The 17,848-nt window shown below is 42.2% G+C and overlaps 1 protein-coding gene across 6 annotated transcripts in view; it reads left to right on the top strand.

Moving 5' to 3' along the window:
• afap1 (actin filament associated protein 1) overlaps positions 1-17,848 on the top strand; it is a 119,395-nt gene that overhangs the window by 35,761 nt on the left and 65,786 nt on the right. For all 6 annotated transcript variants that reach the window (XM_030076219.1, XM_030076217.1, XM_030076215.1 and 3 more), the window contains exon 3: positions 6,400-6,482. In XM_030076219.1, the coding sequence (XP_029932079.1) occupies positions 6,400-6,482 (83 nt within the window). The remainder of the gene's footprint in view (positions 1-6,399; positions 6,483-17,848) is intronic.

The raw sequence follows: 17,848 nt of genomic DNA, 5'->3' as shown, positions 1-17,848 counted from the left end.
GGTGCTGGGCTTGGATAGAGGAGAATGGGAGCAATGTGGCAATAGATAGTTACAAGATAGTTAATAGGATTATTTTCAAATAATGTATACACTACCAGTCAAAAGTTTGGACACACTTTCTCATTTAATGTTTTTTCTTTATTTTCATGACTATTTACATTGTAGATTCTCACTGAAGGCATCAAAACTATGAATGAACACATATGGAATTATGTAGTAAACAAAAAAGTGTGAAATAACTCAAAACATGTTTTATATTTTAGATTCTTCAAAATTGCCACCCTTTGCTTTGATTACTGCTTTGCACACACTTGGCATTCTCTCGATGAGCTTCATGAAGTAGTCACCTGAAATGGTTTTCCAACAGTCTTGAAGGAGTTCCCAGAGATGCTAAGCACTTGTTGATCCATCTCATCCCAAACCATCTCGATTGGGTTTAGGTCAGGTGACTGTGGAGGCCTTCTTGGTCAAATAGCCCTTACACAGCCTGGAGGTGTGTTTGGGGTGATTGTCCTGTTGAAAAATAAATGATGGTCCAACTAACTGGGTTGGATGGGGTCCCAAAGCAGATGGGATGGCATGTCGCTTTAGGATGCTGTGGTAGCCATGCTGGTTCAGCGTGCTTTCCATTTTGAATAAATCCCCAACAGTGTCACCAGCAAAGCACACCCACACCATCACATGCTTCACGGTGGGAACCAGGCATGTAGAGACCATCTGTTCACCTTTTCTGTGTTGCACAAAGACACAACAGGTGGAACCAAAGATCTCAAATTTGGACTCATCAGACCAAAGCACACATTTCCACTGTGTTTGGGCCAAGAAACACAAAGAATGTCCATTCTTGTACTTGTTGCTTTTCCTTAGTAGTGGTTTCTTAGCAGCTATTTGACCATAAAGGTTGGCGCAGTCTCCTCTGCACAGTTGATGCAGAGATGTGTCTGCCACTAGAACTCTTTTATCTGGGCTCTAATCTGAAGTGCTGTTAACTTGCGATTTCTGAGGCTGGTGACTCGGATCAACTTATCCTCAGCAGCAGAGATGACTCTTGGTCTTGCTTTCCTGGGGCGGGCCTCATGTGAGCCAGTTTAGTCGTTGCGCTTGATGGTTTATGCAACTGCACTTGCGGACACATTCAAAGGTTTTGCAATTTTGCGGCCTGACTGACCTTTAGTTCTTAAAGTAATGATGGACTGTCGTTTCTCTTTACTTAGCTGTTTGGTTCTTGCCATAATATGAATTCTAACACTCACGGATCCCCGAGGCAGCAGTGCATCTAGCAGGCCACTCTATCCACCAATGCGACAGAAACATTGACTCTGGTAAGAGCAGGGGAGGTGGACTGTGTGTTTATGTTCATAATGGCTGGCTCACGAAAAGTAGGGTTTCACGTACACGTTGCTCTCCCAACCTGGAAGCAATGTCTGTTAAGCAGGTAAAAGGGTTGGTGTCGACCCTTTTACCTAACAGCAGTGATTATCACTGCTGTTTATATTCCACCTGATGCTAATGCTTGCTATGCTCTCGACCATCTTCAGTCCATTACTAATAAACAGCTGAAGTCCTATCCTGACGGAGTTCGCATCGTGGCTGGGGATTTTAATCATGTGTTTTTAAGGACTATGCTCCCCAGATTTGTACAATACAGTTTGCCACCAGAGGGGAATTTACATTTTGCACTGTTGGATTTTAAAAAGGTACTAAGTAGAGCTTCGAAATGCAAAAAGAAGAAATGGGAGTGAGACAAAAAAAAAAATTTTGAGTAAGGAATTTATTACAAACAGGCTGTGCATCAGCTGATCAAAAGTTTAAGACCACTGCCTTTAAAAGCTCAAATCTTTTAAAGGCAGTGTGGCCCAGCACACAGCCCTGAGGGGAGCCTGTGCTGAGTGTTCGGGTGGAGGATGTGTGGGGCCCCACCCTAACTGTCTGTGGGCGGTCCGTCAAGAAGCTGTTAATCCAGGCACAGGTGAGGGGTGGGAAGTCCAGGTCAGTCAACTTATTGGCAAGAATGTTTGGCAGGATGGTATTAAATGTGGAGCTGAAGTCTACAAAAAGCATTCTGACATAACTCTCCTGTTCCTCTGTGTGGCTTGCAGCACTGTGGAGAACAGTGGCAACAGCATCGGCTGTTGACCTGTTTGCCTATAGGCAAACTGATGTGGGTCAAAGTTCTCAAGTAGGTAGGACTTGAGGTGGTGTAGAACTAGCCTCTCATAGCACTTCACGACCACAGAAGTTAGTGCAAACGGTCTGTAGTCATTTAGGCTGCTAATTGTGTTTTTTTGGGGGGACAGGTACAATGATGGCTGCTTTCAGGAAGGGTGGAACGGTGGCCTGCTTCAGAGAGGTGTTAATAATCCTTGTTAGGACCCCTGACAGTTGGTTTGCGCAGGCCCTCAGTACTTTGCCCAGTACCCCGTCCGGTCCTGCTGCTTTGTGAGGGTTTACAGCCTTGAGAACCCCTCTCACCTGCAGCTCAAGCAGATGGTTGTTGTAGGGCGGTGAGGTCAGGGGAGCAGAGTAGGATCTCTCTGCCTCGAAGCGGGTGAATAAGAGATTTAATTCTTCTGCCAGTGAGGCGTCTGCATTTCCTGCCTCAGATGTCTTGCCCTTGTAGTTCGTCAGATGCTGTAAACCCTGTCAAACTTGCCTTGGGTTACTGTCATTCAGGTAGTTTTTCACTTTTCCTTTTATAGTGTCTTTTGGCTGCTTTGATCCCTCTCGTCAGGTTTGCTCCGGCCACGGTGTAAGCGTCTTGGTCGCCAGTCTTAAAAGCAGAGTCCCGGGCCCTTAGCAGAGACTGCACCTCTGCTGTCATCCAGGGTTTCCGGTTATTAAACACTCTGATCTGTTTGTCCACCGTGACATTGACTACGTTTACATGCACACCATATTCCGGTTCGGGTCAATATTCCAGTTAAGGTAATATATTCCGTTCACATGTTACTTGGCATATTCCCTTGTTTCGGCGTATTCCACTCTCTTACGTAATGCGACACTCAGCTGTGGGGGGCAGCAGTATGCGTATAAGCGTCTGGTCTGCCAGAAATACAGGAAGACATCTCCTTCTTCTTCTTCTGTCACTATTTCTGTGTTTTCTCCCACCGATATACTCGATATATGATATTTAAGTCTTTCATTAGCTGAAAGCAGACTGCAGTCTCCTGGCTCTTGCTGCTTTTCGCCATGCTGTTCGCCAGTTGTTTTCCCTGCTTGCAGTAACCATAGCAACAAAGACGCCCCAGGATTAATTGTGAATCGATCATGCACAGATGTAACTGAATATTCCAGTACGGGGCATTTTCTGATTAAGGTGTTTACATGGCACAATATTCCGGTTGGAACAGGCATATGCCAGGGGTCTTGGGTTCAGTACGTGTTTACATGACTCATGCGCAACCGGAATATTGCATATATTCTGAATAATACAGGAATATGGTGTGCACGTAAACATACTCATTGTCAGTACAGATCTTAATATAAAATATAAAAACAGTGTCAGTGTGTTCATTTAACTCCAGGTGATCAAAGACAGTCCAATCTGTGTTATCAAAGCAGTCCTGCAGCTGGCTGAGTGCTCCCTTAGGCCAGGTTTTCACAGTTCTTCTGACTGGTCTGATTCTTTTCCTGAGGGGTTTGTAGGCTTGGACACTGAGCACTGAGATGTGGTCTGAAAGGCCCAGGTGGGGTAGGGGTATTGTTCTGTATGCCTCTGTCTCTGCTCCTCGTCCCAGCTCACTTTCGCAAACTTTTGCACAAACATCATGCGACATTTTTGAACAGTCTGACTTGGAAGAACACACAGACACTGTCCTATCATACATCAAAATCTGCATGGACACTGTAACAGTGGACAAACACATCTGGGTATATTCTAACCAGAAACCCTGGATGAAAAAGACAGTGCAGTCCCTCCTGAAACTCAGACACTTGGCCTTCAGGTCTGGTGACAAAGCTCAGTACAACATGGCAAGAGCAAATCTCAGAAGAGGCCTAAGGGCAGCGAGGAAGGGCAGAAGGAATACAAGAGGAAAGTGGAAGAAAATCTTACAAGCGTTGTGTTTGGAAGGGATTACATCAGATTACCAACTACTGAGGTAACTCATATGTGACTGGTAGGAATTAAACTCTCTCTCTTTGCCCATTTTGAGGCTTACAGACCTCACACCATCACATCACCCCTTACTAGCCACCACCACCATCTCCCCACCCACTCTCCAGATACACCAGGTGAAGCAAGCACTGCGGTCAGTGAATCCTGGAAAAGCTGCAGTACCTGATGGTTTACTTGGTAAAGTGCTAAAAATTTGTGCAGACCAGCTGTCAGAGACCTTCACCAGGATTTTCAACCTGTTCCTGACACAAGCTAGCATCCTATCCTGTCTTAAGTCAGCCAATATAATTCCTGTCCCTAAGAAGCTACCTGTTAGCGGCCCTAATTACTACAGACCAATAGCTCTGACATCTGTAGTCATGAAGTATTTTGAAAAACTCATTGCTGACTATATCAAACGTAGCCTACCACTCACCTTCGACTCCCTTAAAGGCCCCATGCTGTACACTTTTCCGGGGTTTTATTTTAACCGTTGATATCCCTAGCAAGATGGTTTTGAGTACCTGTGGTCAGCTAAATATAGTTTCACAGCTCCTCTCTCTTTCCTTTCTCCCGGAGCTCTGGCAGCACGGTTCGTTTAGCCAATCAGCCAATCACGTTTAGCCATTAGTGTCCTTTAACCATGTAGACCTGAAGGACACTCTGCCTAGGTTTCACCAGCATGACACCATACCGACATGGGGAAATAACACCTTGGACCGCGTCTACACCAACAGATGGGGTGCATACAGAACGGTCCCCCACACCCATCTTGGCCTCTCTGATCACATCTCCATCTTGATGGTCCCTTCGTACCGCCCCCTGTTAAAAACCCACAGACCAACACAGAAGACCGTTACTGTGTGATCCAGTGATGCTGACTCTGTCCTGCAAGACTGTTTTCAGTGCACAGACTGGCAGATCTTTCGACAGGCAGCTGCAGGTGGGGGAGACGTGGACCTGGAGGAATATACTTCGGCTGTCCTCAGCTACATCTCCAAGTTTGTCAGTGATGTCACCACCACAAGAACTGTTACCACCTACCTGAACCAGAAAACCTGGCTGAACGGAGAGGTTCGGTCTCTGCTAAAAGCTATGGATGCAGCGTTCAGGTCCAACGACACAGTAGCACTCAGAGCAGCCAGGAGGAACCTGACCACAGGCGTTGACAGGGCCAGAGCTGCATACGCCCAGGAAATCCAGGGTCACTTCACTTCCAGTGACCCCCGGAGCATGCGGAGGGTCATTAAGTGCATCACTGATCACAACACCAAAGATGCACAATGCACCGCAGACCCCTCTCTGCCTGAAGCCCTAAACAAATTCTACGTCCACCTCAAGGATACCAACACCTCCTCCTCCTCCAGCACCAGACTCATTTCACCACCAGGAGAAATGCCCCTCAGTGTGACTGCGGCTGAAGTGAGGAGGATCCTGCAGAGGATTAACCCTCGCAAAGCTGCAGGACCGGACAACATCCCGAGGCGGGTGCTGAGAGGATGTGCACATCAGCTCACTGAGGTGTTGACAGATATCTTCAACACTACAGTCTCACAGGCAGTTGTTCCATCATGTCTGAAGACAGCCACCATCATCCCCATCCCCAAATGCTCCACAGTGACGGGCCTGAATTACTATCGGCCGATTGCCCTCATCCCGATAGTCACAAAGTGCCTGGAGAGGCTGGTCATGGCCCACATAAAAGACTCCATCGATGCCACTGTGGACCCACACCAGTACGCCTACTGGAGGAACAGATCAACAGGCAACACTGTCTCCTCAGTAGTTCACACGGCCCTTACACACCTGGAGAGCAGCGCCCATCCGCTCTTTGTGGACTTCACATCTGCATTCAACACAGTAATCCCACAGACCCTGGTCACGAAACTCAGGACACTCGGACTGAGCTCCTCCATCTGCAACTGGGTCCCAACATGAAAAATAAAATAGAACAAAGTGTATTTTGTGCAGCAGTGTGATTTGTTGTACATAATAAAGTACATAATAAAGCGAAGACAGATTAATATATTTCAAAACAGAATGCTGCAATGTCTTATGGCCTAATGTCAGACAGGCTGTTCACCTTTTGGACTTACATTTACATTTGCATCTATTGATGGTGAAGGATTTTTTGCCTTGGGCCCTGATGGCACTGTCATTCTCTCCTCACTGAATAGGGAATCAACGTTTTAATACAGCTTGGGTTGAAAAATGCTTATCGGCCCCTGGACTCCTGAATCCCTCTTGCTACTGTCCGTTGTATAGATTCTGGTGAAGCAGAAGTGTCATTTTCTCCTCTGCAGAGCCTTCATTCAAGTCAGAGATCCATGGCGGTCTGCCGGCCCCACCTCAGATGCCCCTTCCTGAGATCCCTCACCCCTGGCTGGTAAGACCACTTAACACAACACCTGTGACACCATTACCCATGTCCTCATAGCATAACACCCTACAACAATCAGCACAAACATTTTAATACTACCTGGAGTCTGAGAAGTCTGGAATTTGGTTATGTTCATTCCAAATGTCCAGACATTCTTCAATCTGGTTTTGAACACTGTTTTTGGTATCCCCAAATAATCAGTTCAGTGTATTTCCATTGTGGTTTCTCAGTGTCCAGCTATGGCACCAAAATGATGACAGTTCCCTTGGGTTAATGACATCAAATTTGCTCATTGTTATTGTAGCAATGACAAATTCTGGTTTGACTGGCCTGTCTTCAGATCATAGTGCATACCCAACATCCATGTGGTTCATATCTGAATTGAAAAAAAAAGCAACTTCGTGCAGCTGTTCACATGGATTAAAAATCTTCAGGTCCATGTGAAATCGGGAAACCACCAACCATAGGTGTGGACTTGAGTCACAAATTTAATGATTCTTCACAAATTTGATTATTTTCGGGAAGTCCTACTTGACAAAATCAAGAAGGACTTGCAACTCGACTCGAGTCAACACAATTCAAACACAAATGACTGGCAACTTTTTTTTTCTTTTTGGACTCGGAAAGACTTTATAGTCTGCCTTACCCATCCACGCTCAGGTAATTAGTTGCATGTGAGAAAGATAGTTTAAACCACAGTTCAATATTACAGCAGAGTCACTGTAGAGCAGGGGTGGGCAACCATGTGCCATGAAGAGCCGAGAGGCTGCAGGTTTTCTTTCCAACCAAAAACTTGACCAGGTGATTTCACTGATTACCTCACCTTCAGGCAGAGAGCAGGGACTAATCAGTGAAATCAGCTGGTGAAGTTTTTGGTTGGAAAGAAAACCTGCAGCCTCTCGGCTCTCCATGGCACATGGTTGCCCTCCCCTGCTGTAGAGTAACTAGAGTAACAGTGATACCAAAGTTAATAGCCTTTACTTACAGACTACATGGCTCACAACAAGAAAAAGGTTGCAGTATGCTGTACACGTGTTTGGTAAGAGTGTATTGTGACTTGTTTAGGACTCTGATTGCTAGTGAGAAGTGAGATTTGAACCTAGCCTCTATTTGAAGACCAGAAATCTTTCTGCATAGCTCAATCGATCAGTTAATCAACCAATCAACCTTTATGTTACTTCGAAAGAACCTCATTTACAGTGGTGTTGAGATACAGGGAAAAAAATTGATAGATACAATAAAGAGACATTCCGCTGTGATGGCATGTTTAGGTGAAGCAAGTGCATCTAGAAAAATATGGTGTTACTTCCCATCCCAATGATTCCTCACTTTTCAGACACCCTGTACTTTGCACTTTGAGATAATGCATGCTCTAAAGCTGGAGCTGCCTGGCATAACCTGAGAAGTCTAATAATAGCAAGTTTTTGGTTAAAGACTTCACCTGCCTCCTTGGTACATTCAAATCAGATGTGTCTGTTCAGATTCTCTCAAGTGAAAAATGTGGAAAGACAGAGGCAGCAGTGGAGATGGAGTCTGGTTCCTTTAATACTGTGACATCCTGTATTATCTTGAAGGTAGAACTGTACCTTGCGGTGAAATGAAAGTCAGGTTGGATTGTGCTGTTGGATGTTTTGAGCTGTGTGAGACGTGTTACAGCATGTTTTTACAGTCACTTGTAAAGCAGTAGGAAAGGTGGCTTCAATACGTTTCCCCTCTCTCATAGAACCCTTACAGTCAGTGTGCACTATAATGTCTCTATTATGGCAGGTGTGTGTGTGAGAGAGACAGAAACAGCGTGAGGGTTAATGAACAGTGTGTGTCTTTAGTCTTAGAGCGGCTTATGGAAAACAGGTGCTTGTGATGGTTCGCAAAGCTCCCTCACCATGACAATAAGCCAATACACCTTGTTCTTCATACCTCCCTCCCTCTCTCTCTCTCTCTCTCTCTCTCTCTCTCTCTCTCACACACACACACACACACACACAAGCAGAAGGCCTTACAGTGCAGTTTGTAATTTTGTAATTAGAACCATTCCACTGCCTCGGCCCCCTCCAGTGACTCCAGAGTGTGTCTGGAAATCGCAGCAGAGGTTTTCCCGGAAAACTAGAGCAGAGAGGAGGAGTGATGTCTCTTTGACTCAGGCAGGTTTGTCATTGCTCTTCCATGTCAGTGTTCTTGTGTCATGCTGTCCAAAGACAAAAGCAACGAAATGTGGTTTGTAGAAGGCTAGTCGAATGCATCACGAGACAAAAAAGGAACTTAAATATGCCAACAACAGTATTGCTGTAAAGTAGTTACCCAACCATTTAATGTGTTTCTGTTGTTGCATACTGAAAAATTTGTTTTCCACCTCAAGCAAATGAGAATCCTGTCTTGCAAAATTTTGAAAATTCTGTCATTTTGTCTGTGTTAGTTTGATTAATCAGAAACTTGCAAATTTATTGTTTATTGTTTATTAGGATCCCCATTAGCTACAGCATGGCTGCAGCTATTCTTGCAAATGTGAAACTTACTAATGATCCATGTAGTGAAAGCTGGGATGTTGGAGTAGTAAATAGTAAATAGACAGCATTGAGTAGCAAACAATAGTGGAATGTGAATAAATGTGAGTGAATGAGTTTTTAGATGCAAAACACCTCAACCTCACCACCCATCATTTCTTTTTCACAATCAGTAAATCACACTACTTCAGCGCATCAACCATTATGAACCATGCAATTCCCTTTTCCACCACTGTTATAAAGTCTGGAACATGTGCATTTGTTTATAAGCTGGAGGATTAGCAACTGATTGAGAAGGTGCCAGAAGCCAAATAAGATGTCGATGGACAAGGTAGAGCATTACATGATTTTACATGAATATGATAATGCATGTTTTTATTCATTGCTACATTGGAGATTAACACTAACATAACAGAACAAATAACAAAAGAGAATGACAGAAAGTCGTTATTTTGCTGAAATACTACTCGTGTTTTCAGCCCATATTGTTTTCTAATGTGAATGTGGAGTAACATTGTGTGTGTAATGGAATTAAATGTTGGTGACATGATATAGGCTACATTGCACACAACTGGACCATGTTATTTATTACAAGCTAGCTTGGATAAGATTAGAAGGTTGCAAACTTTCAAGGCTTATTTGGGATGAGATTGACAAACACTGACAAAACTGCAGTGAGATGATTTTATTTATTTACATGCTAGCATGAGACCTAACTAAGCTCATATGACTCTTGGGCTCCGAAAAAAAAAAAAAAGACCAAAAACGTAAAACTGTGAGAAAGGTGACACCGATAGCCTATGTCTCTGTCAGTCTTTTCTAAATAACATGGGCAGGGATGTAGACTCTGCTGTTTTCCTGTTAGCCATGAGAGAGATCACTACAGGGAACTTAAAGACAGTGGAGACAGTTTGCAACGTTGCATTAGTTTGCTCAATCAGAAAGTATAATTTATACATTGCTAACGGTGTATGAGGTTTAGATGTTTATAACAATGTTTCTTCAACCTCCTTAGCAATAGACAAGAGACAGAGTGGAAACCTGATGTTTGACGTGCTGATGTCATTCGAGGTTCCTGGTGTCCTGGGGCCGGATTCTCCAAAGGTTCTTAAGATTAAATTTCTTCTTAAGTTCCACTTTTTTTCTTAAGTTTGGGTTTAAGAAGAATCTTAAGATATTTTCGAATTCACAAACAAAATATCTTAAGAATCCAAACAAAAGATCTTAAGAATGTTCTCAACTTTATTCTTAAGATTTTTCTTAAGAATAAATGGGATTCTTGAAAGAAATTATCTTACTATTTTTCTTAAATAGTATCGTAACTTTAAGACAGGTAAAGGTCATCTTAAGTAACCACATACTGTGTGAAGGTAAGCTATTTTTCAAACATCTTTGATTAATTTAGAGCCAAATTTGATTATATAACATAGATTAATGTATTTGGCTAATACCTTAATAATTTTACATTGTATATGTTAACATAGTGATAATCGTTATCTAAACTGTAATTCAGCCTAATATCTAAGCCAGTATTTAGACACATATAGGCACATATATTGTTTCTGAGTCTATATGAGGACATTTTGTTTAGCCACCAGTCACCATTCATGTGTCAATTATATTTAGATTCCATTAACTAATAGGTTAGTAATATCGTCGCTGTCCAATACAAAGTATGTATCTCAATTTTTTAGAAAACACTTTTATAACATCAAATCAAAGTTGAGACTATAATGGATATTGTTTTGTTGTATTTTAGATGGAACTGCTGTGGGTTGCAGCTAGAGGCTGTTTGTTTACATAAAGGTAGATAGTTGAGAAGTTCGTAAGTGGAAAAAATTAAGAAGTTCTTAAGATAATGTGCAGTTCTTAAGAAAATAATGGGGAATAGCACTTGAGAACATTCTTATGAACTTCTGATTTTTTCCTCTTACGAAACGTCTTAAGATTATTAGTAAGAACTTTTTGGAGAATCTGGCCCCTGATGTCCCAGGTGGGGCACCATTACATTGGTGCACCTGTACTAGTTGCAGAGAAATGGATATAAACACTGAGAGCCTCTGCTGTCTGATAATATATATAGTTACTTTTTATTTTTATGTGCACATGGTTCTTTGTTTATTTACTAATAAAACCAAACATGTTTACAGCTCTTGCATCATTTTCTGTATTCAAAAATCACATCCAATGTGAGGGGGCACAGTATGAACTTTATGTGACACGTCCAAAAATCTATGTGAAACTAAACTGGGTGGAAAATGACAGTGTCATTCTTTTTTCTGCATATTGTATCTGTAAGTCAATGCTGAATCCTCTTGAATGTCAAATACTTTCTTCAACTGGAATCAGAAATAGCCACATAACTAATATTTTGCTGAGGAGAAATCTAGATTCATGCTTTTTTTCATTCATACGTGTGCATTACTGATACCCATATCCAACTAGGCAAAACTAATACATGTATAATTTGGTCAAAATATGCAAAGCTATGTCAGCATCAGAATATATGCTGGCTAATTTATGATTACATAATATATAACAGTAACAGTTTCATAAGCCACATCAGCCTTGTATGTGGCCTTCTGCAGATCTGGAATGTAGTTGCTGTCCTTCATTCAAGCGTCGTGACGCATTGGCTGCCATGATGCGTCGATGCGTCGCAAAATGTGTTGTCCAAAACGATAATGCAAGCGGCGTACCTGAAATTAACCACTTTGTGTACTCACAGAAGAAGCGGGTTGAAAAAATGCCGGGCGAAGAGGAAAAGCTGTGTGAGCTTGTTCGGGTGCACCCTCATTTGTATGATAGTGGGTGTATGATAGGTATGATAGTGCAGGGCACTCGAACAAAATAGCTATTGAGAATGCGTGGAAAGAGGTTGCCGCGTCAATGGGAAAGACCATTGAAAAAGTAAAAAGATTGGAAGACTGTCTGAGATAAATTTGTTTGTGCACACCGAAAGTATAGAAAGGTCTGCAAAAGTGGTGCAGGGCAAAAAGGGTTTGGATACCCTCCGATTTTAAAGCGCTTGAGCTGGATGCAAATGTCACCCGGAATGTACCGGTGACTCTGCTACCCCCTATAGCGCGAGCGATGTATTGCATTTCAAGTGTTGCCCGCGTCGCTTGTGTTCAGTGTGTTGACAATGAAAGGAAGTCGCTCGTCGCTCGAGTTGCTTGCTAGTGTCACGCTTAGTCTACGCAACGTTGCATGCGTAGACTATGAAACGGGTTTAAGCTTCTCTCACACAACTCAGAACAGTCACGTTGGCATGCATAGCTTAGGTAAACTGAACCAGAGACAGTATGCTGCTAAGACCTGGTGGTGGACACTGACAGACAAAGGACAACTTGTCAACTACTAAAGTGGAAATAGGCTGACTTGATTAATGAACAAAAAACAGCGAGTCGACAACTTTGCCAGCACAGTGTTGTGAATGTGGCTGTGCTAGACTCGCTAGCGTTCCTTTATGATCAAAAACTAGCAAGTCAATAACTTTGTGAAAACCACTAAATATAAAGCAACTGAAACAACACAAGTTATAGCAAGCCATGTAATGTTACCCACCAGTCCGACAGCGGGGATGCGAGCTCGCTGTCTGTCTCGCAGCCTTTGACTTTGTGAAGCTCTCGTCAACAACTAAATGTGGGTGCAACATTTACTCCAGTCTTTCCTCTTGCTCATTCACTCTGTCTTTTTATCTTCCTTCTTTCCTCTGTCAACATCTGCTTCAAATTTGTTGGACTCTGCTATCATTTCTGGACTGAGAACAGCTCATGAGCTATGGACACAGTTGCTGCTGGTGATGCAGTGCCATAATGCGATATGCCTGTCTGCGACCTGCTCCACAAAACTTTATGGGCGCAGAGCGGCCATGACAGAGACACCATTCTACTCATTACATGTTAATGTAGCATTAAAAGGATGTTGAAGCTGTTATTTTAAGGCTTAAATGTTACATAGTGTCGCTCTCATCCCACTGCATCAAAAATACAGCTAAAATCGCACTATTAAGTTGTTGTACAGTTGTTGGACTGTACAGGTGTTCAGTTATCACTTCTCTGTTCAGTTCTGTTCAGTGATGACCTGCAGGTGTCGACATCACAAATAGATAGCCCTTAGAGGTGCATTCACTTGCCATAATTGAAATGTAAAATATGTGTTGTACTGAAATATAGCCTAATTTATTGTGTTTTCTGTACTAATCTACCTGATAATGTAATGTAATGTATGTACTATTGAACTCAGGGAAGGAGGTACAGGGTTCCTCTGTGCAAGCATAACTGCCTCAAACACTTGTTCATCCCCCTCTCTATTAGGTTTATTAATGAGCAGTTAGCAGGGGGTGAGAGTTAACAAAGGAGGCCCCTAAGGCCAAGGTAAGTGTGACAATTATGACAACCATACAAGGTTTAAAGTAGGAATATAAGAATGAAAAATGAGTTCTAGCATGTAGGCTGTGCAGAATAAAAGCAGTACAACACACATCCCATAAATATAGCTGGAAGGAAACCCAGCTACTGTCTTTTATTTTCTTCCAGCTCTCTCTCCCTGTCTTGTTGTCTTCTCTGAAATTACCATTCATCACATTCCCACACTGACCTCTGGATATGCTGTTCTGCTCTGCTCCATCTCTCCACTGTATAAGTTTCAGCCTGGGAATGGACACAGAGGGATGGATAAGAGGGAGAGGACACTGCAGAGGAGAGAGATGTTAGGAATAAACAAGGCAGAAAAGCAGTGTAGGGGAAACCCACCTAAACTCATTTCTCCTTTTTTACATATGCAATGTAATTTATTGTTAAGAGCACACTATTTTATCATGTATCCAACTTATGAGTTGGAGTAGATGAGTGAGCAGTGCGATAAATAGATAAGACAGAGAGAATGAGAGAGAAGTAAAGAGTATGGCAGCGCGAGATATGGCTTTGGCCGTGGTCTGTCTGTGACCCATCAGGCCTCAGCACTGAGCCAAATCAACACTGAGCCTGTGGCTTCACAGGCTACATCAGTGCATAGCCCATGGCAGCCATTTTGATTACTCATTGTTGGCAAAACATATAAGGAAGAATTGGTTTAGAATAGTTTTGTATGATGATTGAAGTGGTTTTGTACATAGTTTGAAAAGAGACTGTGTTCCATGTTAAACTAATTAAATGTCTTAATGCTATGGACACAGACAGAGAACAGAGTGTGTTTCAACAGTTTATTAAGCACTTCTTCAACTACATTATTACAGGTCGTTCAGCAGGCGACTAACTTAACAATACCCCCACAAGCTAAGCACTAGTTACTACATATTCCATTTTCTTTAAAGCCGAACATCAGAATATATAACCAATGCAGATATACCTGAATCTAGCCAAATGATAACAAAAACATTGATTATTTGTTTATTTATTATTATTATTATTATTGTTATTTAAAGCTTTTATTGTTGAAGCTTTGTCTTCTGATGCTTAGAGATACTTCCTCTTTAACCATTAGCTTTCAGGTCATAAACATTTATGTAATATGGCTCTCAACTTAATGCAAACATTAACCAAGTCATCATCATCATCATCAACCTTTATTTGACTAGGCGAGTTAATTAAGAGCAGACTCTTATTTACAATAACGGCCTAGGTGGGGGTAGTGGCCCCCTGGGGAGGGGTTTGGGGATTAAAATAAAGAGAAAAAAAAAGGGGGATAAAACAGGGACAGGGTTAAGGACAGACATATAGACATACACAGAACAAGCAGTTTCTGTTGCCAGCACATGAAACACAAGTTCATATCATGCACAACCATCAGCAGTATTACACATAACAGACATGAAGCACATAAATATTAGTGATGTTAAAGACATAGCATTGCACATAACTGACTTGGAGGCATACATAAATTAATAAGGTTCGAGACATTCGGTAAAAACAGGCAGAGGGGTGGAAAATAACACAGTCTACCGGAACTTAAGGCATAAATGCAACAAGTGTACAAATCATGCACAGTCAACAGCCGGATTACACAAAACAGGCACAAAAGCATATGAACATTTCTGAAGTTAGAGACATACAATAAACACAGAGTGAGGTAGTAAGAATAATGAGCAAAGCATTATACAAGCAGCGAATTCATGAACAGAAATATCGCCAGTAATTAGTAGCAGGCAAGAGGCAGGAGGGAGACAAATATTAGGTGGGCTACTTGGGACAAAACACACACATGACAAAAACAAAACAAAAAGGATGCATATACATACATATACACACATACGTATGCATACATGCATACGGATATATATACATATACACATACATACAAGTATGCTATGTAACAATATTAACTAAACTTTACATTTCTCCACTTTATGTAATTTACAGTGAATAACTTTTTGGAGGTTTGGTAAGTCTACTAAAGTGTGATGTCTTAACTATTGCTTTATACTTGGATGAAGGTAGTTCGTAGCTCAGCGTGTCTTCGCGCTACCGACTTAAACAGACCTCAGCAGGACTATTTGGGCTAAACTTTGTTGCTTTTAAGGCGTTACAGTTTCTTTCACAGGGAAAGGAGCAGGTGCTGGCATCCCCAAGGTGGTGTCTGCTGGTTCACTAGGAGATGCCGGGGTGTCACCCTGATCTGTACTGTTCAATTGTGGAAATTTTTCCTGTCTGTTCTTCAGCAGGTGTCCCCTATTTCTTTGAAAAAAAAAAAAAAAACATATAGAAAATACACACAAATGAATGACTGAACATGGTTATGTCTATGTTTATGTAGGTCTCTGGCTCCCAGATGAAAGTAGTGTTTTTGTTTCCACACTCTTGTCCTCAGTTTGCTCTCACTTGTCAACAGTTGGGCAGGAGACAGATTCATGCCATCCAAAGAAGCTTTTCTGTACCCAAGAAGAGCAAGATATGGATCCCCTTGGCTCTCTCATGCCTTCTTGAGCAGATTGTTATACATATATATATATATATATATATCTGGATTGCTCTTTCGCTTTGGCTGTTGGACTGTTGGAATCCTGGGCTTGATGTTGAATGCTTAAACTCCCACTCACAGCTCTTCACGTGAATTGTCTAAACTCCTTACTCACAAATGGCAGTCCATGACACTACTTCATTAGGGATCCTATGTCTTGCAAAATATAAAGTTAAGAGCTACGATGACATGCTTGGTTGTTGTTCTGGGCAGTTTGGCAATTTCAGGACACTTTGAGTAGTAATCTACACACAGTGGATATTCACTTTGATCAAAATAGGAGAGATCCATACCAATTTTGCCCATTTTCAGTCTCTCAGTCTTTGAGGGGCATCAAGTCTGGAGTTCTTAAAAACAAGTCCCTCTGAGCAACTTAATTGTTTTCTGAACGTCCAGTATTTCTTGGTTTCAGCCACATGTTGAGGGGCAGTACGGCGGTGTGGTTAGCACTGTCACTTCACAGCAAGAAAGTCCTGGGTTTGATTCCCGGCCGACCAGCCAGGGTCCTTTCTGTGTGGAATTTGCATGTTCTTCCCGTGTATATGGGCTTCCGCCGGGAGCTCCTGTTTCCTCCCACAGTCCAAAGACATGCAAGTCAGGTGAATTACTAAGTCTGTCTGCCTTGTGATGGACCGGCAACCTGTCCAGGGTGTTTACCCTGCCTTCCGCCCAATGAGCGCTGGGGTAGAAAGAAAAAAAGACGGAACTTGGCTAATCTGCTCTGGTTCATTATCCTCTGTTGACTGAAGATTAACTTCTAAATCCTCCTTTAGCAGTTGTTGAGTGTGTTCTTGCAGATAAGGTCTGCTGAGTGTATCTGCAATGTGTAAGTGTTTTCCTGGTTTGTAGGCTACACTCATGTCCAGAGCCTGCAATCTAATCAGTGTCCTCTGCAGTCTGGGGCGAACTATATTATAACTGTATTCCTTTACTGAACGCTGACTCAAGTGGTTTATTCCACCTGTGCCATTGCCTACTGAGCTGCTTTGCTGCTGTGTTTTCCAGTGCCACACAACATCCCCTTACACAAGTTAATCATGTCCTTTTCTTGGTCTGGTTTCAGGGCCTCTGCTGTCAGAATGTGTCCAATATTATTGTATCTCTGTCAATCTTGCACATCTTTTTTAAACTTGAGAATGATAGCCCTTATTCTGTCAAGAAGCTGTCTCAGCCCATGTTGTGTTGTTCTGTCTGCACCTCACACTAGAATGTCATCTGGAACATTCAGAATTCCTTCCAAGTGCTCCAGTCTGGAAAACCTGGAAAACCTCTAGAGCTGATGAGACACCAAAGAGAAGCTGTTTGAATCAGTACCTGCCAAGTGATGTGTTAAAAGTATATAACATAGAACAATGCTCATGCATTTGTATTTGCCAGAACCCATTGGGTTGCGTCCAGTATCTCTGTATTTCGATAGGTCTCATTTGTCCTAGTTCCAAATTTAATGGAAAACTTCATACATTTTGTTGATGATGTGTCTTGTGAACATGTAGCTGATACACAATGGCTGCAACTTCTCTGTTCAGCCTCAAGACTGTCAGCTCATGTTTAGTTGAAACATCCTAACACTGTGTCCCTTCCCTCATACAGATAGACAGATGGATAGATGGATAGATACATACATACATACATATATATATATATACTCCATTGACCCCAAAATTCCTTTGTACACCCCCTTGGATTTGAAATGGAATAATCAAGATGTGATTGAAGTGCAGACTTTCAGCTTTAATTTAAGGGGTTGAACACTGACCGTTTTATACACTGACCAACCAGTTTTATACATTGTCACCCCATTTTCAGAGACTAAAAAGCAGTTTCATGGCCAGGCGTGGCCTATTCCATTGTTATACCATAACAAATTAAGAAAACAAAAGGTCTGGGGTTCATTCCAAGTGTTTACATTTG

Source organism: Myripristis murdjan, chromosome 18, assembly GCF_902150065.1.
Source record: "Myripristis murdjan chromosome 18, fMyrMur1.1, whole genome shotgun sequence".
Classification (NCBI taxonomy): domain Eukaryota; kingdom Metazoa; phylum Chordata; class Actinopteri; order Holocentriformes; family Holocentridae; genus Myripristis; species Myripristis murdjan.
This window is presented reverse-complemented; position numbering and strand designations above follow the sequence as displayed.